This window comes from Podarcis cretensis (genome assembly GCF_951804945.1).
Source record: "Podarcis cretensis genome assembly, chromosome: 3".
Lineage (NCBI taxonomy): Eukaryota > Metazoa > Chordata > Lepidosauria > Squamata > Lacertidae > Podarcis > Podarcis cretensis.
Genome location: NC_137172.1, coordinates 117,287,282 through 117,309,941, shown reverse-complemented (window position 1 = coordinate 117,309,941; position 22,660 = coordinate 117,287,282). Strand labels below are relative to the sequence as shown.

General features: G+C 43.8%; 1 protein-coding gene and 1 long non-coding RNA gene across 2 annotated transcripts in view; one reads left to right on the top strand and one right to left on the bottom strand.

Annotated features, from left to right (window-relative positions):
- Window positions 1-2,936: 2,936 nt before the first annotated feature.
- LOC307212788 overlaps window positions 2,937-22,660 on the top strand; it is a 103,855-nt gene continuing 84,131 nt past the window's right edge. Inside the window, exon 1 of the long non-coding RNA XR_013837217.1 lies at window positions 2,937-3,283. This is a non-coding gene — a long non-coding RNA (uncharacterized lncRNA). The remainder of the gene's footprint in view (window positions 3,284-22,660) is intronic.
- Window positions 12,964-22,660, bottom strand: part of COG6 (component of oligomeric golgi complex 6) — a 36,145-nt gene continuing 26,448 nt past the window's right edge. Inside the window, exons 16-19 of the mRNA XM_079969856.1 lie at window positions 21,502-21,609; window positions 19,283-19,336; window positions 16,855-16,934; window positions 12,964-13,666 (exon numbers count right to left, since the gene is read on the bottom strand). Of these exons, the coding sequence (XP_079825982.1) occupies window positions 13,519-13,666; window positions 16,855-16,934; window positions 19,283-19,336; window positions 21,502-21,609 (390 nt within the window). The 3' untranslated portion in view covers window positions 12,964-13,518. The remainder of the gene's footprint in view (window positions 13,667-16,854; window positions 16,935-19,282; window positions 19,337-21,501; window positions 21,610-22,660) is intronic.

Here is a 22,660-nt window from a genome sequence, read left to right as displayed (position 1 = left end):
TAAACTCTGAGAACAACTTAATCCGGTACAGTCAGCAATATTTACAAACAACCCAGGAATTTAGAATGTGCCAGAAACATTTCCATCAACTATGACTTCAACACAAGGGTCACAGGATCAAAAAAAAGTTCAGGCTGGCAAGGTCACAGTCACCCACTCTGTTACCTTGAGGGCAAGGCCCTTAATAAAGTCAGTTTCTAAAAAGAAATGCTTCTGGCCTCAAGGGGAGGTTTTATAAAAATTGATAGGACCGACTTTCAATGGATGTCCTTTCGCAAAGTGGTTCTGCAATGGTGAAGCAAGGCCCATGTTTCAGGTTTGAGCCATGGAACTGAAAAAAGGTTCCAAAGTTTGCAGCCTGGTCTGATTTCCCCCTCAATTTTTTATTGGAAGAAAAGAGAAGGAAGGAAGGAAGGAAGGAAGGAAGGAAGGAAGGAGCAACAACAAAAATTGCCAGCTGACATTAGCCATAGTATTCCATCTACTCTGATTTAAACATATATAGGTCCGATCCCTTCCTGTATCCAGACCATAGTGTGCCACTGGCAAAGATATAACTAATGCATTTTATTTTAAAAATTGAAGTACAAGGGGGGTTATGTCCTGTGCGCCCACATGCATAACTGAAACTGTGAAAAGTGGGGAACACCCTCTAAAAAGCCTTCAAACACCCGTGTTTTTTTTCCTGCTCTCTAGCTCTCTCTCCCACACTCTTCCCAATCCAGACCAAAATATCTGGAGTTGGAACTCTGGGGCCTAATGGAGGCCGAAGGACATGGAGGGAAGCGGCTGCAGCTCTCTCTCGCCATTTCTGGGGCTGAATTAAATTATTTATTTTTCCAGCACCATGCAGATAAGCAGTTGCGCACGAGTCTATCGCGTGTAAGTGGGGGGAGACATCTGTATTTCTGTATTGCAATTCCACTAGGCTCTACAATACAATTAAAAATCAAACAGAACACTTAAATATGTCAAAGCCAGACACAGCATCAGGAAAACCGATGGCGTGTTGCTTCCGAATGTGCTTTGAAATAGCAGGACCTTAATCTGCAGCCTTTATGGTCCAGCTCTCATTCCATAAAGAAGGACCATAAAGAAGGCTGATCGCCGAAGAATTGATGCTTTTGAATTATGGTGCTGGAGGAGACTTTTGAGAGTCCCCTGGGCTGCAAGAAGATCAAACCTACCCATTCTTAAGGAAATCAGCCCTGAGTGCTCACTGGAAGGACAGATCCTGAAGCTGAGGCTCCAATACTTTGGCCACCTCATGAGAAGAGGAGACTCCCTGGAAAAGACCCTGATGTTGGGAAAGATGGAGGGCACAAGGAGAAGGGGACGACAGAGGATGAGATGGTGGGACAGTGTTCTTGAAGCTACAAACATGAGTCTGACCAAACTGCGGGAGGCAGTGTAAGACAGGAGTGCCTGGCACGCTCTGGTCCAGGGGGTCACAAAGAGTCGGACACGACTAAACGACTAAACAACAACAATCTGCAGCCTGAACTCCTTTGCTGAGAGGAGCTAAGAACATTTCCCTACGAAGGGAATACTGCAACTTAGGTGCCAACCTAGAAAAGGCCCTGACCTGTGGTGCCCTCAGATGGCAGAGGGCCCCAGAAGATGACCTAGTTCTTATATAGGAAAAGGCAGGCCTTGTCCTGGCCCCTGACCAGCACATAGATTCCAGATTACTCAGACTACAGATTTGTTGACATTCTGCAGAGGAAGATGATGAAACCACGAACTGTCAACTAGCTTTACGAAATGTAAATACTCTTTGCATATGATCAGTGAGATCCCGCACTGCTCAGTCTATGGCTATTTGCGTAGGAAGGAACAGCCTGTCTTCCACAAATAATGTAAAACTCTGATCTGCACAGCTGAATACAATATTATGTCCTTACATTATACTGTAAACACGGCTGCTGTATAGGACGTGGCTGAACAGGAATCAAAGGCAAAAACGCGCTTTTCGTTGCAATTCAATTAACACCTCCACGCCTGTTCTGATTTCTGCAAATCTTGTTAATTTAGTGTTTCATTTTAAGAATTTGGAGGCGCTGCCCTGCCCTGCTGTACCATTCCTGAGAAGGAGCAGGGCGCTCCAAGGAAAGCCAGATATTTATCTTGTTGCAAAACTTTAAATGGCCCAATAGCAGCAGTGCTGCCCTCTCCAACGTCACATGGTAACAGGCAATTTTCACTGGATCGTCGCTTTTGCACAATGGCTAAAAAAAATAAATGCACTTGTGACCTTTTTTCCAGAGTCTTAAGCAGGGAGGCTGCAACACATTGCCAAAACATATTGTTTGCTTTTCTCGCTAGCCGTTGGTAGCCTCGCTTTGCATTGCATTTCTGCAACATATTCCCACTGCTTGCGCCTAAGCTGCTACCTCCTTCTTTTGGGTGCCTTTACAGCGTGCCTTCGGGACACGGCGGCCTTCAAGAAACGGAGATCAGCTTCAAAAACAAATTGAAACAGAATGGGGGCGCGGGGAGGGAGCATTCCAAACCCGCGTTGCTCAACATTGCAGGATCAAAGTTTAGGTCTCCTGCCCCTTGAATTCTTGTTTAAATACAACATACGTTTGTCCCCTGAGGATTTGTTTATACTAGAGTTGTGGGTGTGACTTGCTTCTTGCTCCACTGCGAAGTTATTTGTTGAGTTGCAATCATATCAGAAATACATTAACAGGCTGTGTGGTTACTGCATGGTAACCCCACGCCTGTATCTCTCCCCTGCTTGCAGGATGGAACAGGCTAGACTCTGCTTTTTCTACACATTGCATTTAAAGCATGACATCTGCTGCTGAATGCAATGTGTTTGCCAGGACTGCTTAAAGCTGTTTGATTGCCTAACCGAGGATCACATGTAAATCTTATACATGTATTTATTTTATGGCTTACGTTTGTATCCTGCCCTCCTTAATTCTCTGTGACGAACGGATTTTAACATTGCTAATTTCATTGCGTTTTCGGCGGTGGCTCTGTGATCCGCTTTATGGGCCTGGCATAGTTTGAAAGGCAGAACATACCGTATTTTTCGCTCTATAAGACACACTTTTCCCCTCCTAAAAAGTAAGGGGAAATGTGTGTGCGTCTTATGGGGCAAATGCAGGCTGTGCAGCTATCGCTGAAGCCAGAACAGCAAGAGGAATCGCTGTGCAGCGATCCCTCTTACTGTTCTGGCTTCTGGGATTCAGAATATTTTTTTTCTTGTTTTCCTCCTCCAAAAACTAGGTGCGTCTTGTGGTCTGATGCGTCTTATAGAGCGAAAAATACAGTAACTGACATGAACTTTCAGAAGTCCAAACACTTTGTAGAGAAGGCTGCCCAATTATTTGAAAGCCTTGTGTAAAGCTGGTTGTGGGAGCCCCAAATTGATCCACACTGCAACTTATTTTCAATCCTACTCGGAAGTATGTCACATGCATGTGCTGAGCCCCTCAAAAGTTGGGTGGAACCCAGCGCATGTCATCAGGTGCCATATTGCTTGGCTTCTTATTGCAATTCTGAAGAGGGTCTCTGGCCTTCGTGCTCATGTGGTTCACACAGATGCCTCCCTCCTCCCTCCACGCCACATCACTGTCAGGGTGCGATGGCTACTTCATGCAAATAGACACCAAGATGTTTTCATTAATTCAAGGAGCATTAGCCCAAGAAAGGTGAAAAACATGTCCGCCCCTCAGCCATCCATGACAGCACTCTGTAGACAGCAGTGCATGGAAATGAGATTTGTTCCTTTGTCAGGACAGCATTGGCCCAATTCAGTGTTTCCCAAACTTGGGTCTCTGCCTGTTTTTGGACTACAACTCCCATCACCCCTAGCTAGCAAGATCGGTGGTCAGGGATGATGGGAATTGTAGTCTGAAAAAAAGTTGGAAACACAGGTTTCAGAAACACTGCTCTAATTCCTTCAGCCACATACAAACAGCAGGGCAAAGCAGGGAATCACTGGAAGGATGGCTGCTTTGGAGAAATAAGGAAGGAAACTTGTGGCAACAGGCACAGACATTCCAGACATCCTGATTCTATCTGACCCTGGAGATATAATGCCAAAAAAAGAGAGAAAAGCTGAATCCACAAAGGGCATGTTGCCAGATTAAGGCTGTTACTTAGAAAATATCACTGCAGCAAGGAAAGAAGTCCAACTTTCAACAGGTAGAAGTTGGTGGGCAGAAAATGAAAGAATATCATCCAAATTATTGAGGTAGAAAGGAGGGTGGATTCTCTTATGTGTAAACTTCACCCCCCGGTAACAAATTGAGAAAACACCCCACTCATTAGTGGTCCCACCCCACTTTACTATACTACAGTCAGTAGAGTATTCTCAAGTTCCCATGTTACAGTTAGAACTCGTGATGAAAGCCAGAGAAGGTGCAGACAGAACGCGTTGGCTGAGACAGAACTCAGGCGATTCTTTTCCAGATCTGGAGAACCAACCACATTGCAAAGAATAGGGAGATTAATGCCTTCTGCAGCTATCTCCTGGGGGACAGGCCTTTTCCACACAGTTAGAGTTGATGCACAGCTGAAATCTGACATACTTGGTTCCAATACGGATTTTTGGCACCATCTAGTGACAGGCTGAAAGTAAGACTAACTGTTCCTCAAACCACTTCAACTCTGTGACACATATAGACGAGTACAGCTACTTACTCTGAATGATTTTTGTTCTGAAAACGATCACCCTACTCACCTGGTTGACAAACACGGCCAAACATCCGGTACAGTGCTGATCTGAGACACCACCGTGCAACTTTCCGAAGGCAACACAATCTTCATGGAGTAAGATACACAAGAACTTTTCACAGGGGTGGTGACAAATGTCCAGCTCCATGTAGAGATGAGGAAAGAGTGTTTGAAGATTGTGATTGGAGAGCTACTTCTGGTTGTAGCTGGGTAAACAGATAGCTCTCTTGTACGGCCGATCTCTCTCCAGCCAAAGTAGCCTTTGCTACACTCAGCAGGGTGGAGTCAAGTTTTGGTAGATGCAAATGCTGCGGGAAACTGAATTTACTGATGATCCATTTGTAAACAGCACTGGAAATATCTCAGCACAGGTTATCTTTAACATATTGCTATGCTTTTGTTAAGTTTGACGTTTTTTCTTTTCCCTCTCGGTTGTTCTTTGGGTGAGATGATGATGTAATTTAGCTACATTTCTCTGATGTGTCATGGCCGGAGTGGGGAACATGTGGATCTTTGGATGTTGTTGAACTACAACTCTCATTAACCCTGAAAGTTGGCCATGCTTGCTAGGAATGATGACTCCTGGTTGTTGGCATCCATCTGTCTCAAGAGATAATGGAGCAAAGTCAGGAGCAAAGTCCATCTGTCTCAAGAGACAATGGAACAAAGTCCAACCGCTGGAGAATCACAATGCCTGCTGTGGCCGTAGAGACCGGTAACTCGTAACTGCTGCTTCCTGCATTGTTTGTGCTGTGTTAGCAGTGCCGAAGTGATCTTTCTGGGGCATAAGCCTGGGCGGTGTGCATGGAGGTCCTGTGTAGCGATAGTTTAGCAAAATCTGGAGGGCATAAGGTTCCCCACTGAAGTGATTTCTTGACAAAGCTCAAATTACAGTGGTGCCCCGCAAGACAAATGCCTCGCAAGACGGAAAACCCGCTAGACGAAAGGGTTTTCCGTTTTGGAGGCGCTTCGCAAAACGAATTTCCCTATGGGCTTGCTTCGCAAGACGAAAATGTCTTGCGAGTTCCTGCGGGTTTTCCCCCCTTTATCTAAGCCACTAAGCCGCTTATCTGCTTATCCAATAAGCCGATAAGCCGCTAAAAGCCGCTAATAGCGCTAATCCGCTAAGCGGTCAATGGGCTTGCTTCGCAAGACGAAAAAACCGCTAGACGAAGAGACTCGCGGAACGGATTCTTTTCGTCTTGCGAGGCACCACTGTACATGATTGTAGAAATCATGGCAATTATATACAGTATATGCAGCCAGATCATGAACTGTATTTTCTCTGCAATGAAATGGTGATGTTGGTGCCTTTACGTATGGCATAGCAACAAAACATTAGTACGCATCAATAATGGTAAGAGACAAAGACAGAAATTCAGGAGTGGAGCAGAATGTCTCCCACGCAACCCCTACACAAAACTCTGGAAACAAATGACTTGGAAGGCAGCGAGTGCGTGTCAAATCGACTTCTACCACACTTCAGGGTGAAGACAGGCAGACATTCTTAATCCAATATGATTGAAATTAAATAGATGGTTGTTCTCTGGGCTGCTGTAAACAGCAGCTGTGCAAAGCTGGGGAATTCCATGATTCTCACCCAAGGAAATCATTCAGACTCTAACAAAGTGATGATGAATGCTACTTGGAGAGATGTCTCATTCTGCTTTGCTGATTGCACACAATTTCCATGCCCCAAATCAAGGGCACACCCCACCCTCGCTGCAAATCCACATATCACCACCTGCAAAGTCAGTAGCAGGGGAAAGCAGCCAAGACATTGAGGAGGAGACGGAAGCAAACACCCAGCAATTTAAAGTTCCTTCTCTTCTTGGCTGCTCGAGAACGAGAGGGAAAGTTATCAGGAGGGTGAGCCAACAGCGGTGTGCTTTCCTTGCCAGGATCACGAGGGCAAGAGAGGTCTGAAAGCAAACTTTTCCAACCATGGGCATCCAAACCAGCGGTCAGAACTGAGAGTTGCTATAGGAATATGGGGAAAATAATTCGCCATAGCACTAGGTAATCATTCCATTAGCCAAACATTTCAGCATGACAGATGACACATGGAATACCCCCTTTTCCTCCCAGCTGTTCTGAAGATTCTCCTGACTCTCCCAAATCCAATGGGGGGGGAGAGCTTGAGAAGGGGGGGGGGAGCCCTGTTGTGCTAGCAGGAGTCCTTGCACAGGCTTCCACTAGCAGGCCTTGTTAGCTGATTCCTACCTGTTATTTAATGCATCTCATTTAGGCATTAACCAGACCTAACACTGACCTAGTTAGGTTAAAAACTGGTAATAAGATGGACTATTGTGTCAGTCAACTGGTGGTTGTTGTTTTTTTTTTTTTAAAGCAAAGCAGTTACCACCAAGGGAGGGGGCAGAAATGCACCTTGCATTTCTGGTTTGCATTTTAATGTGAATAGTTTGCATTTTAATGTTAACCTGCCTGATTTGCAACTCCTAATGCAATGCGTAATCTGAAACGCAGCTCTCCTTTGAAATTCGGACTTCTCTGAATTTTGTGATGCAGTTCCACAACAAAAGGGGGGGGCAAAAATGTGGATATTAGGGGGGAAAGTGTGTAGAATGTCTACTATAATGAAAGTCACATAGAAATAGATTAGGGGAAATTGCAGGCAAATAAAAGCGTCAATTTGGAGAAATTCAGACTAAGATGCGGATGAATTTCTGCGGAGACTTTCTAAAACTAAAACTGTAAACCAATGTGGGCAGGTGGTGAAATTGTGAATGGAACAAGAAAGGTGAGAGAAACCAAAACAGATTCATCCATCCCCATCAGCATGTATTTTAATTAGGCATTCCCTCCCCTCCTCTCAGCAGCCAGAAGCCTCACAGCCAGACCTTTCAGGGATGAACATGGACCAGTGGTACCAAATTGTTTGGGAAACCACCTTAGTAGAAAAGCTAACCGTTATGTGCGCCGGCGTGGTTGCTTGAGAGCGAACAGGCTAGACCCCCACTGGTCTTTTCAAAGGTTTTATTATCGGTGCAAAAACATTCACAATGCAGGGCGTCTCAATTCCATGTCTTGCTCAGTCACTAGCAGAATCTGGGAGTGGGCGGTCCTTAAACTTTCCCCAGCAGAGTAGTCTCTTGACCCCCATCCTACGCCTCCCCTCTCTGTGCGTAAACCTACTGTGCAGAGAGGGCGTGGGCAAAGGGGGACCTGCCTCCCCCCTGCTTTGTTCATGTTCGGTGCTGTGGCTCCCCCTTGCATCCTCCGAGCACTGCACCCCTTCCCCACTGGAGGCGTGGCTTCGCTCCTCCGCGGAGGAAGTGCTGCTTCTTTGGAGGCTCCCTGTAACCCAGCTGCCTTTCCACCTCTCGCCTCTGAGCTGATGGCAGTTCCCTGACCCTAACCAATAAACTGAAATTGACATGGGGACAAATAGAAGAGGATGCCTTCACCCCAATATGGCTCCCATTTATCACATACATAGCCCAACAAGACAACAAGAACCCACCGACAGCATACGAATCCATCTGGTTTACCTGACCCAACAAGCCTCAACAAGACCCAATAAACCTCATTGTAGCCAAACACAATCAACCAACCACACCCTGGGCCCCCAGCCTCTCTCACTACCAAGGAAACGGAACAAGCAAACAGAAAAAGAACCTATCTAGTTGACGCTGACACAACCCCCCCCCCACGCTGCAAAAAATATAAATTTCACTACCACCCTTCCTTTGCCCCCCTCTTCGTCCTGACCTTACACTATATAAAAGGTAAAGGGACCGAGCAACGGGAGCTCACCCCGTCGCGGGGATTCCAACCGCCGACCTTCTGATCAGCAAGTCCTAGGCTCTGTGGTTTAACCCACAGCGCCACCCGCGTCTGTATACTCAACACTAATGTCTCATAACAAATGTAACTGATCTGTAGAAAACACTGTACAACTTGAAAAGAGCGACAAGGCATGTAGTTTTGTAAACCAAGAAAATCTTTATTTTATTTTTTTTAATTGGGCATTCCCTCACAAATAAATGTCATGTGAGCAACATGCTCTTTCTCTTACTTGCTGGTCATAGTTGAAAGCTGGGTAAGTGTGACCCGACAGCAGGTGCTTGCAGACACAGAGTCATGATGACTGACAGACGACGTGTGTGTGTGGCATGGTTGGGATGGCGGTGATTGATAGCATCCAGTCACCTCTGGTCACTCAAGCCAATAGTCTCGGCCGGCTCCAAGATTCTCCTGCCAACCTAGCAGTTCAAAAGCACATCAAAGTGCAAGTAGATAAATAGGTACGGCTCCAGCGGGAAGGTAAACGGCGTTTCAGTGCGCTGCTCTGGTTTGCCAGAAGCGACTTAGTCATGCTGGCCACATGACCCGGATGCTGTACGCTGGCTCACTTGGCCAATAAAGCGAGATGAGCGCCGCAACCCCAGAGTCGGCCACGACTGGACCGAATGGTCAGGGGTCCCTTTACCTTTTAGCTCCAAGATTAATTACCGAATTCGCAATGCCTGGGTTGGGTGATGCCCTGAAACATCTTTCTCTGACTTCAATCTCCTGAGTAGGCTACCATTTTTTGGTCAGACGTGGCACCTGGCAACTTAAAGCCATGCATCTGGTCATTTTAAGATTTGTTATCTGGTCATCATAGGCTGCTTAGAAGCTTCAACCATTGCACAGTGAGGTTCTTTGTCTCCTAAAATGGGAGGGATGCTGAGAGCATATTACACATGTGCTCCTGTTGAATTTCTTATCCAATTCAAGGCTCTGTTGTTGATCTTCTAAAGCCCTAAAACAGTCTAGACACTTTCGGGACCATTACCTAGGCTACTTCACAATCCCAGGGTGATCGAAGCTGCCCCTGTAACGATTCCATGTTCAAACAGCTAGAATGCACCGAGAAGTATCTTCGGTTTATGGAACACCCACTTCCAGGAAAACTGGCTGCTTTCCAAGCGAGAGCATATTTCAGAAGCTTATCTCTTTGTGCTGGCTTGTGTGGGTCAGGGATAAGCTGATGACCGGTTAGTGAATTGTCATGTAATTTTAGTGCCCGAAAACTGATTTTGTTTATATTGTTCGCAGGTTTAAATGCTTTTTCCATTCGCCAGCCCCAGCTTTCTGGGATGGCATTAAAATAAACAAATTAAATGGATGAAAAAGGCCGGGGTCTTTATTTGAACTCCTGTTATGCATGCAAGTTGACGTAACCATTGACTTCCTGAACTATATGGGAACGGTATCTAGCAGTGTACTTCTACCGGAAAAGAACCCTAGCCTGCTCTCAGGAAAGCTAATAGGCTTTGGCTCTTCATTTTGTTGCTGGATGTTTATAGCCGTATGCTGACTGCATTTTCCTTCCCCTAATGGACAGAATGAGCCCCTGTTGAAACTCAAAGAGCAGGATTGGAACAGAAGAGTCAAAAGCAACCATACAGCTCTTAATTTCCGACTTACCTTTAAAAGCATTTGTTCTTTAGCTATTAATTAAGGCATCCAAAGATTTATTTTGTCCAGGGCTTATATTCTCAGGTCTTCCATTTATACCATTTATTTAGTCTAATTGAAGTTTAATTGACATTTCCTCTTAGTACAAGATGGGAGAGGGGAGAGCGGCATACGATTCTTCATGCTGAGGTCAAAAATAATGAGTGTGTCGTTTGTTTTCAAGGGTAGTCGTGTTGTGAAGTCAAAGTCTAAAGCAAAGTACATTGATTTACAGGAAATTGCTCACTTCCATATATGCTAGTCATTTACAAATGTATTTAGAGGGCCCCTCGAACGCTGATAAGCTTTGCACTAGTAGTGCCAAATCTGCTTCCAATAACGTCAGTGCATCTTTAGAAATTTTTTATGCCCACTGCTGGTATTCAAAGTTCAGAAAAACATTTTATTTACAACATCCTACAGCGGACAAAGGCAAAACTTCCACTGTTCCAACAGCTGGGAGGCTCTGTACGGAAACACATCTAAGCCAAAGAAAGTGGGGGAAACATTCTTTATTTCCCCTGAAGCCTATTATTAATTTTATCGTCATCGTTATTATCATCCTCCTGACCTCCCCAGATTAAAAGCTTTTCATTGGCTTACGAAAGTGAAGCTGATCAGGTCTACGGCACTGATGCTAAATTAAACTAGTACTCTGTGCACTGCAAAATGAGCGGAAAGATCCAACGAATTAGCAGTTGTGGCGACAGTACCCAAACGGTGCATTGATGCCAGTTGGGTGGCACTATTAACATAAAACAGTGTCCACATAACCCCATAGTTGTGTTTTGATGGTGGAAATGCACCCTATTCCTTGTGAGCTAATCCTGGGAGCAGTAAGAACTAAGGGAGTTCACCCCGATCGAAAATAATTTTTTAAAAATTGGAATGGATTCCATGAAGCAGCACATGTTCATATCCCTTTTGGAACAAATCATTGGAACCAACCAGCTCTAGGTGTACCAGCAACAAGTGGGAGAAATTACCGTATTTTTTGCACCATAACACTCACTTTTTTCCTCCTAGAAAGTAAGGGGAAATGTCTGTGCGTGTTATGGAGCGAATGCCTGCGGGTGGCGGGGGGGATCTGCTGCAGTCGTGAGCAGAGGATCCATGGTTCCCCTCCCTTCCCTCCTCCATGGTTACAAAGCATGGATCCACATGGATCCTCAGGATTTTTGCATTGGGCTACTCCAAACTCACTGTCAGATCACATGTCTGTGGCCACAGCATGAACCACAAAAATCATATATCCACTATTTCGTTTAGAATATTTTTTTTCTTGTTTTCCTCCTCTAAAAACTACGTGCGTGTTATGGTCTGGTGCGTGTTATATAGCGAAAAATACGGTATATTTTTTACTTTTAAGTAGCATTACTTATTAAAGTGAATTTCCTGACATTCTAAATTTTGTAGCTACCCATGTGTGTTTTCCCACAGGTACCTAAACTAGCACTTACCAGGTTACCTTCCTAAGATTTTTTATAGTTTTTCCAGACATATTAGACACACATGTGTTTTATTTACTTTAATCATTGATCTGGTGCATGAAACATTTGTTAGTTCATTTGATCAGGTTTAAAGACAATTGGAAGTACCCAACCCATAAATTAAATTAAAATACCGAATGCAGATTTCTCTGTGTTCAACAACCCTAGAAACGTAATTGATATTAACAGTACAAATCTATGCATGAAGCAAGACCCAATGAGTTCAACAGGAATATACCCCAGGTAATTGTGTACAGGACTACAACTAAGGCTATCTTTCATCTTTAGCAGATGAGGCACCTGGGTACAAATATCCACCCAGCGCCCCAAATTACCACAGATGGGGGGGGGCGAAGCTGCGCACTGCCAGCCATGGGGGGGGGGGCACAACTCTTCCCCATGCCGCTTGGGAGAGCGATCCCCACAGAGGCATGGGAGGGAAATTGCGTGCCTGCCAGTCATATAGTTGGCAGGGCGCAGCTTCCACCCTAAGCCTCTGCGGGGATCGCTCTGCTCCTGCTGAGGCTTGGGAGGCAAGTTGCATGCTTGCCAGCCATATGGTTGACGGGGCGCAGCTGGCATGCATGCAGGGAGAGGGGAAGCCGCTGGCAAAGCTGCGCAGCTCCCCCACTGGCTTGAGTGCCCCTGAGAGGCCAGCGCCCTGGCGCAATACACCACTAAGCCCTATGAAAAAGACGGCTCTGACTACAACCAAGAGGATCAAGGGTCATTATTGCAGGGGGTTGGAGTAGATCAGTGTTTCCCAACCTTTGGTCTCTAGCTGTTTTTGGACTACACTTCCCATCATCCCTAACCACTGGTCTTGCTCGCTAAGTATGATGGGAGTTGTAGTCCAAAAACAGCTGGAGACCCAAGGTTGGGAAACACTGGACTAGATTACTCTCGGGGTCCCTTCCGACTCTACAAATCTATGATTCTATAAAATGATCAATGGAAGACCCTCAGGGGAATGGTGTTGTTTTTATTCACTTTTCCCAATCAGTACAAACACCAAACTAAAAAGACACGTACCCTCAGAGGAATGGTATTTGCCAGGCAGGTTAAGTTTCAGGTTTCTTCAAGTCAGGTTTGTATACACACTTTCCTGATTCTCCACGGTGCAATAGTCACCGATGTGGATATCATGAGGTGTCACAGACCAATGTGGATCTGATGGAGCACGGCTTGCTTACATTATTAACAGTGCATTGAGTTCCACTGCGTTCAACAGGACTTACTCCCAGGCAACCATCAACTGGGTAACGGATACATGGCAAAAACCTAATAGTATTTAGCCAGTGATATAAATTAGATATTCAAAGATTAGACTTGGGTTTTTATTTTTGCTAAGATTATCCATGACAGAAAGCAACGCATCAAAGCATGCACACATTCGTCCCTTATCCAATCCAAACCGTCTCCTTTTGTTCGCAACGCTGATATCTCTTCCTCCAAACTGTTAGCGGAAGAATGGTGGAACAAAACCCAATATTGACTAAATCACTAGACCTTGGAAGCTTTTTGGGTGTACACGATTAATCATAAAAAGAATTAACAGGGATTTTCTTTCTTTCCCAAAGAAGCCCTTTTCATGTTTATAACAACATGAAAATAATTTAGTATCTGAAAATTCCTCTTGCCTCTGTCTACCAATATGTCTACAGTACTGCACATAATAAGGCGGCAGAAATCCCGTTCAAGTCAATGGGATCTCATCAGACTAACTTTGTACACAGCTGTAGCCCAAGCATACATCCACCCAAACTTCCACCAAGATTTCAAAAACAGAAAGAAATAGCCATTGCCTATCTTGTACTTGCATGAAAATATTCTGACCTTAAACAGTGAGAAACTCCATTTTGGCAAAAGGTTAGGAGAGAAGTGCTTGAACCTGATGAGGAAATCTGGGCAATATCGTTTCTGGATCTTTATAGTCATTGTCTGGATTCATTACAGCTGAATATACTTCGCTATAGGCTCTGCAGACTAGTTCCGTGGACAGTTTTATTATCTGCTGTCTAAAACAAAACAAAAACACAGTGTTGAGAACAAAATATTTCTTTGCGTACTTCTGAACCTTTGCAGAAATTAGTGCAGTCAAACCTCGAATCCTGAACGCCTCCATTTTGGAACGTTTTGGATCCCCAATCCCGCAAACCTGGAAGTAAGTGTTCCGGTTTTTGAACGTTTTTCGGAAGCTGAACGTCTGATGTGCAGGAAGCTCCTGCAACCAATTGGAAGCCGTGCCTTGGTTGTCGAACATTTTGGAAGCTGAACGGGCTTCTGGAACAGATTATGTTCAACAACCAAGGTTTGGGTAAGAAAGTGCCAGTGCCTTTTCCTCCCCAAAAGCTACTGTGGGAGAACTCTGAGCAAGTGGGCTTCTCTTGCAGACCTGGGAATCAGAGGGCAGACTGCCGTGAGGGAGGAAAGTGCAGAAAGGAGGGAGAACTGGGAGACCCACAAACTGCAGTCTGCCCTCTCTTGAGCCCAATTGCTTTATTTCAGCTGCAAAGCACTGCTGATTGCCATTGGAAAGAAAGCAAAATCATCTCCCACCCCAATGGATTTTCATAGCTCTCCATTTTTTAAAATCACAGTGATGGAATTTGGGCTTCAAGTTTTTACCCGGGAAGAATGGCAGATGAAGGTGATGGATTATATGGAACTGGCGGAAATGACTGGCAGAATCCGAGACCAAGGTGAAGAGTTGGTGGAAGAAGATTGGAAGAAATTTAAAGTTTATCTACAGAAATATTGTAAAATTAAGGAATGTTAGAAGGATGTTGGAATGAAGTAATGTGGTTTTAGCAGAAATGATATAAAGGATTAAGTAAAAATGGATTGTTAATTGGTGAAAGATGAGAATGTAAAATTACAGTATATTAAGATAAATTATTAGGATAAACACAAAGCTGGAAAGGATATGCTGAAATATCTAACTGAACTAGAATACAAAAAAGGGAGGTGTGAGGAGGTCAAGGAAATAAGTAAAGGAAAGAAAGTTATGTAAAGGTTTGATTTGTGCTTTTTTTGTCTTTTGTTTTCTGTGAGGATGCTTGTTCTTATGTATTGGGGTTTTTTTTTTGTTTAAATGGAAATTTTTCTATTTTTCTATTTTTCTATTTCTCTCTTTGTAACCTTTAAAATCTTAATAAAAATCTATTGAAAGAAAAAGAAGAGAGAAAAAATGGAATTTGGGCTTCCAAGTTTTCAGCCGTTAATTGATATGATTGCTTTGTACTAGCCCATTTTAAGTATGTTAAGAAACTGGGTGCTGTGCTATATTTCATTGATCTGAAAGCTGCATTCGATTCAATCTCTCGAGTAAGACGGTGGGATAAGTTGAACTCTTCCAGTATAGATAAAAGATCATTGTTCTTGATTAAATGTCTATATAAAAAAAATGTGCTGAAAGTGCGTTTCTCTACAAAAGGGCAGCTCACAGGATCCGTACCAGCCACAAAGCAAGGTTGTATCCTGGCTCCCGCACTGTTTAATTTATATATAAATGATATTGTCCAGAGTTTAACATCCCAAGAGTATCATGCCCCTAAATTGGCCACAAAAGCCATCCCTATATTATTATCCATAGATGATGCGGTACTTCTATCTCAAACAAAAGTGGGCCTAAAAAGATTGATGAGAGCATTCTCAGGATACTGCCAAAGAGAGCAGCTGGCTGTGAATTACAAGAAAACTACAGTGGTGCCTCGCAAGACGAAAAGAATCCGTTCTGTGATTCTCTTCGTCTAGCGGTTTTTTCGTCTTGCGAAGCAAGCCCATTGATGGTTTAGCGGATAAGCAGATAAGCGGCTTAGCGACTTAGAAAAAGGGGGGGGAGGGAAAAAAAGTCGGAAAAACTTGCAAGACATTTCGTCTTGCGAAGCAAGCCCATAGGGAAATTCGTTTTGCGAAGCGCCTCCAAAACGGAAAACCCTTTCATCTAGCGGGTTTTTCGTCTTGCGAGGCATTCGTCTTGCAGGGCACCACTGTAAAGTCATGGTGTTTTCAAGAAACTATATGGACAATCAGTTGATAGAACAATTTAAAAGACTTTCAATACCTCGGCCTTATTTTTCAGTCAACAGGGTCATGGGGAGCACGTCAGAAATATGCAAAGGAAAAAGAAATATGCAAAGCACCAAAATTCTGGCACGCTTTTTCCACACCAAAGGTGGCAATTGCATCAGCACTTGAAATGTTTAAAGCTAAACCCCTTGGTGTGATGGTGAAATCAACCCCTCTACGTCTCCACATAGTCACAGTATAGAATTAACAGCAAAGGGGGTATGGGGATGCTGCGGGCATTGTCTCTTTGCAACCCAAACAGTTGATTAGCTGCAGGAGGAGGATGGGGAGGTGAGCAAACAAAATGATGGGTACAACCAGCTCAATAATGGATAATGAACACTAACCGCAAGGGAAGGACTTTGGGACAAGCAGTCCTGAGACAAAGGTCCTTCCAAGGACCTCCTGCTGCCATCCTCTGATGCAATTGTCACCCACAGTGGTGGAGAGAACAGGGGCAAGAGGACTTTGGTCAAAACTCTAAAGACACTGCCGGTCTGGGTCTGTGCATGCCCACTGCCAAACTGTGGCTTATAAAGATGTTTAAGGTGCTGGTTTTGACCTTTAAAGCCCTATGCGGCCTAGGACCCACATACCTACGGGACCGCCTCTCCTGGTATGCCCCGCAGAGGACCTTAAGGTCCACAAATGACAACACTTTGGAGGTCCCAAGTCGCAAGGTGCTTAGATTGGTCTCAACTAGGGCCAGGGCCTTTTCAGTAGTGGCCCCAACTTGGTGGCCCTGACTAGGGCCCTGCGGGACTTGACATCTTTCCGCAGGGCCTGCTAGATAGAGCTGTTCCTCCTGGCCTTTGGTTTGGACTCAGTCTGACCCTTACGTTTCTCTCCCCTTCTGGTTTTGATCTATGGGATACTATTAAAATGAGGCTGCATTTTAAATTGTATTTTTAACCTGTATTTTAAATTGTCCCCCCCCCCATTATGTTTTTATTGTAATTTTACTGGTGTTAGTTGCCCTGAGCCCGGCTCTGGCAGGGGAGAGCAGGGTATAAATAAAAATTTATTATTATTATTATTATTATTATTATTATTATTATTATTACATGGAATGATGAATTCTGATTTGGATCAGAATCTACAACCGAAGAATCAAACACAAAGCCAAAACGCTTACTTCACAGTAGCACTTAGAAGAAAGTTTATCTGTGGCATTAGCAGTCCATCAGGAGCCGACAAATAACGATCAAACTGGACCTAACGCAAACAGAAGAAGAACAGGCATTAGGCACTAAGCATCTCACCCAATTTCTCTGGAATCAAGAGAGAAGCTTCATGGTGGAACGAATAGCTGTGGCATGTGGCTAGGGTGGTTGACCTACCTGCTGTGATCCTTATGAAAATCAGACCCCACCACATACCTTTATTTCCGGGTTTTGGGGGAAGCCCTGATGTGTTTCAGAGTGATGCGTTTAGCTCTGTGTCTAAATTTGGCACCGAAAGAGCAGGGAAGCAAGAGGATGGGACTATGGGCAGCTGGAGACGGCTATCTGCTCCACTTGATTTCCATCTGGCTGGACTGACCGAACAGTAACTGGCTGACTGACCGAACCCAAAGGGTGCTCATCAATGGTTCCTCTTCATCCTGGAGAAGAGTGACTAGTGGGGTGCCACAGGGTTCTGTCTTGGGCCCGGTCTTATTCAACATCTTTATCAACGACTTGGATGATGGACTCAAGGGCATCCTGATCAAATTTGCAGATGACACCAAACTGGGAGGGGTGGCTAACACCCCAGAGGACAGGATCACACTTCAAAACGACCTTGACAGATTAGAGAACTGGGCCAAAACAAACAAGATGAATTTTAACAGGGAGAAATGTAAAGTATTGCACTTGGGCAAAAAAAATGAGAGGCACAAATACAAGATGGGTGACACCTGGCTTGAGAGCAGTACATGTGAAAAGGATCTAGGAGTCTTGGTTGACCACAAACTTGACATGAGCCAACAGTGTGACGCGGCAGCTAAAAAAGCCAATGCAATTCTGGGCTGCATCAATAGAGTATAGCATCTAGATCAAGGGAAGTAATAGTGCCACTGTATTCTGCTCTGGTCAGACTTCACCTGGAGTACTGTGTCCAGTTCTGGGCACCACAGTTCAAGAAGGACACTGACAAACTGGAACGTGTCCAGAGGAGGGCAACCAAAATGGTCAAAGGTCTGGAAACGATGCCTTATGAGGAACGGCTAAGAGAGCTGGGCATGTTTAGCCTGGAGAAGAGGAGGTTAAGGGGTGATATGATAGCCATGTTCAAATATGTAAAAGGATGTCACATAGAGGAGGGAGAAAGGTTGTTTTCTGCTGCTCCAGAGAAGCAATGGTTCCAAACTACAAGAAAGAAGATTCCACCTAAACATTAGGAAGAACTTCCTGACAGTAAGAGCTGTTCGACAGTGGAATTTGCTGCCAAGGAGTGTGGTGGAGTCTCCTTCTTTGGAGGTCTTTAAGCAGAGGCTTGACAACCATATGTCAGGAGTGCTCTGATGGTGTTTCCTGCTTGGCAGGGGGTTGGACTCGATGGCCCTTGTGGTCTCTTCCAACTCTATGATTCTATGATTCTATGATCTATGGTGGAGGTCTGAGTTTGAGGGCTGTTGATGCACAAGATGATGGGAAGCAGGGTTGTGTATCCTAGCCTGTCCTCCCTGTCAGGAGCCCCTCTTCCTTGTGTCTGCTTCTCCTCTGCTCCTTAACCCTAACTCTTAATGCCTGTGTGTGCAAGTCTATCATCTATTTCAGGCTTCCTCAACCACGGCCCTCCAGATGTTTTGAGACTACAATTCCCATCATCCCTGACCACTGGTTCTGCTATCTAGGGATCATTTTTGGCCTACAACATCTGGAGGGCTGAGGTTGAGGAAGCCTGATCTATTTCAGCTGCTCAAATTAAACCAATGCCAGCGTTATCAATTTCTAGAAACAACTTTTGGACATATTTCAAAACGATACAACAGAACTTTGCACCAGAATCGAATTTGCTGAGTATCTTTCTTACATGGCCTTACATAAGATACATAAGATACCACTGAATATGCTCGCTTTAGTCAAAGCAATTTTCTGTGCTAAGGGTTTGTGTCAAAAAGACTACACAAATAAACAGCCAACATTCTTTTCAGTTTCAGTTTTCAGGGGATAGTTTAATTTTCATGCAATGTAGCTGTGTATCAGGCCTCTTAGCACAATGAAAATATTGTTCTGAAAAACATCAAAATAAAACCAAAGCAAATGCACAATTTGGCTCAACTTTTGCAAAAAAATAATAATGAGGGCATACTTCAAGGTTCATTCACAGTCCCATTTATTGCTTTGGAGTGGAACAGCTAGAAGAGAGGCAAGTCATTCAGTTCTAAACTTCCTTGAGACTATGAAGCCACCCCTATCATCCTCATACCCTTACTGAGCCAAAGCACACGTCATTGGAAAAAAGGGTACATTGCTTCCTTGTTTACCCCCTGCCTGTTGCCCTGGTTTCTATTTAATAATTACTCCCCCCCCCACCTAAAAAAAATAAATACAGCTACAAATTAAATTCCAGTATCTTACCATTGCAGCTTTTAATGACATGGAATCCATACTGGGTACATTTGCCAAGGGACCCTAAAAACACAGCAATGATAAGCAAATAAATAAATATTTAACCATCACTGTTAAGGAGTGCCGTTGGTTTGTGTATCTCAAAAAGAAGGCACCTCTGTGTCACACAGCAAGCCCCTTTTGAAATTGAGGGGGCTTTCAATAGTAGCTTTTCTGGTGTTCAAAGGGCTAGGGGAGGAAAATGATGCCCAAAGGCCCAAAGTAGCACTTCGGTTCTCATCCAGATAGAGTAAATGTGTATTTGCAATTCAACATATTTGATCAGTTGATCAGAGTTCCAATGTGATGTATCTTGTACTGATTTTGTGTGCATGAGTGTTCAGGATTACATACATTTGACACACTCTCTCTCCCTAAAAATTAAGCATGAGAATATTCTTGAGAATATTTTCTGCTAGAAAATTCTCCGGAGAATTCTTCTCCACAAGGAGAAGAGTCGGTGGAAGAAGATTGGAAAAAATTTAAAGTTTATCTTCAAAAATATTGCAAAATTAAGGATTGTTAGAAAGATGTTGGGAAAGAAAATTACGTGGTTTTAGTAGAAAAGACATAAAGAATTAAGTAAAAATGAGTTGGTGAAGGAGAGAATGTAAAATTATAGTATATTAAGACAAATTATTAAGATAAAAACAAGGTTGGAAGGATTTGCTGAAATAACAATTTGAATTAGAATACAAAAACGGGAGGTGTGAGGAGGTCAAGGAAATAAGTAAAGGAAAGAAAGCTAAAGGTTCGATTTGTTCTTTTTTTTAACTGATTGTATTTTTTCTGTCTTTTTTATTTTTAATTTTTCTTTTTTTTCTTTTTGTAACCTTTAAAATTTTGAATAAATATTATTAAAAATAAAAAATAATTCTCTCCACAAACTGTAAATTCTAATGTAAGAATCAGTTTTACAACCCACATTAAAAAAATCTAGTAAATAATAAGTCAAGCTGTGATATTGCCAGTGTAAGTAATGAATAATGATTTTTTTGATCCAGTTACATTACTGGGCATTGTGTCATTCACCATTGGCAGTTCTGAAATGTGAGCTTCAGAAAACTTTTTTTAAAAAAAGTTTTTAAAATGCTATTCATTTAATTTGATGAACATTTGAATACGTATGTATTTGAACTACAGTGGTACCTCGGGTTAAGTACTTAATTTGTTCCGGAGGTCCATACTTAACCTGAAACTGTTCTTAACCTGAAGCACCACTTTAGCTAATGGGGCCTCCTGCTGCTGCCGCGCTGCCAGAGCACGATTTCTGTTCTCATCCTGAAGCAAAGTTCTTAACCCGAGGTACTATTTCTGGGTTAGCGGAGTCTGTAACCTGAAGCGTAGGTAACCTGAAGCGTATGTAACCTGAGGTACCACTGTATATGTAATAGCCTTTTTTTTCTATTTTGGTGTGACCTTATTCTCATTGTAGATATGCTTATTGAAGAACGTACTCATGTAGTGGACCTGAGGGTTTTTTTTACATTCCTTTAAAAGCTACATTTCATACATACATAATGTAGTTAGAATTCAAAGTTGATGGTAAATATACAGTTAGTGGCAGGGTTAGTGATTAACGTGAGTCATTCACATTGAATTTTCAATTTCAAGTTTGGTGCAAAAAATCAAAGATGTGAATTCACTGCATTGCCCCATTGAATAAAAGTATCTGTACCGTTTTTAGTTGCCATCTGAACATTTTACATGAAATTTCTCTAATATTCTCATTAATCGAGAATATTCTCCAAAAGATTATTCTTGAGAATTTAACATCACTACCCTTGACACATAAGTCAGATAACATCTTAACTGCACCACAACAGTTTTATTTACTCACAGTTTGGAACAGAAGTGGACTACAGTGGTGCCCTGCAAGACGAATGCCTCGCAAGACGAAAAACCCGCTAGACGAAAGGGTTTTCCGTTTTTCGAGGCGCTTCGCAAGACGAATTTCCCTATGGGCTTGCTTTGCAAGACGAAAACGTCTTGCGAGTCTTGCGAGTTTTTTCCCTTCCCCCCCCCTTTTTCTAAGCCGCTAAGCCGCTAATAGCGCTAATCCGCTAAGCCGCTAATGGGCTTGCTTCGCAAGACGAAAAAACCGCTAGACGAAGAGACTCGCGGAACGGATTATTTTCGTCTTGTGAGGCACCACTGTATACTCATTTCTCCCCAAAATTATTGCTTACCTGCTCTGGTTTGTGCTGCTGTACAATGTTATAGATGTAACTCAGGCCCACTCTATTCAATACATAGGAAGCCTGCTCAGTTATAAGGGTATCCAAGTGGGCTTCAATCTAAAAGACGGAAGGAAGACATTTCTTACTTATCGGAATGATAACTGAAGAAACGGCTTGTCAGCGAAAGCAATACGGAAGAAAAGTCACTGAATGCAACGAAAGCATTTTGACAATGTTACGAAATTAAGTGCATTCAAAGCGCATTACTTATGGGCCAATAATAATAATAATACAGTACAGTGGTGCCTCGCAAGACGAAATTAATCCGTTCCGTGAGGCTCTTTGTATAGCGGTTTTTTCATCTTGCGAAGCAAGCCCATTGACAGCTTAGCGGATTAGCGCTATTAGCGGTTTAGCGGCTTTTAGCGATCAGCTGTTAAGCGGCTTATCAGCGGATCAGCTGATAAGCGGCTTAGGAAAAGGCGGAAAAAAGGGGGGAAAACCCGCAGGAACTTGCAAGACATTTTCGTCTTGCGAAGCAAGCCCATAGGGAAATTCGTTTTGCGAAGCGCCTCCAAAACGGAAAACCCTTTCGTCTAGCGGGTTTTCCGTCTTGCGAGGCGTTCGTCTTGCGGGGCACCACTGTAGTCCGTTGGTTATGTTACCTTCAGATAACCTAACTTTTGGGATGTGAATGCGTCAAACCCGGAAGTGTGTATACTTCTGGGTTTCGCCATGCATGCATGCACAGAAGCACTCTGCGTGCTGCACACAGAAGCGCTCTGTCACGCCGCGCACATGCGCAGAAGCGGCACCTCATGTTGCGGACTTTTCGGGGTACGCAAGGACTCCCGGAACGAATTAAGTTTGTATCCGGAGGGTCCACTGTAACTTGATCCACCATACTAAAGATTTAGAAGAAACAGAGGTTTCCCTCCATCTGCCCCTAAACAGATGAACCAGTTTTCATTGGCTGGTGTGAGTGGCTGCTGCCCACTGGGGAGTCAGAGCAGTGAATGCTCCAATGCATATTCACAACCAAGAGGTGGATGGAAGCTACTGCTGGAGGAAAAATGGGGTGGGAAAAGAAAGGTCCTGGATCTGAAACCAGCATAGTAAAGATGCGTTGCCACACACCCCTGCCCTCCCAACCTGGTTAGTGCAAGTG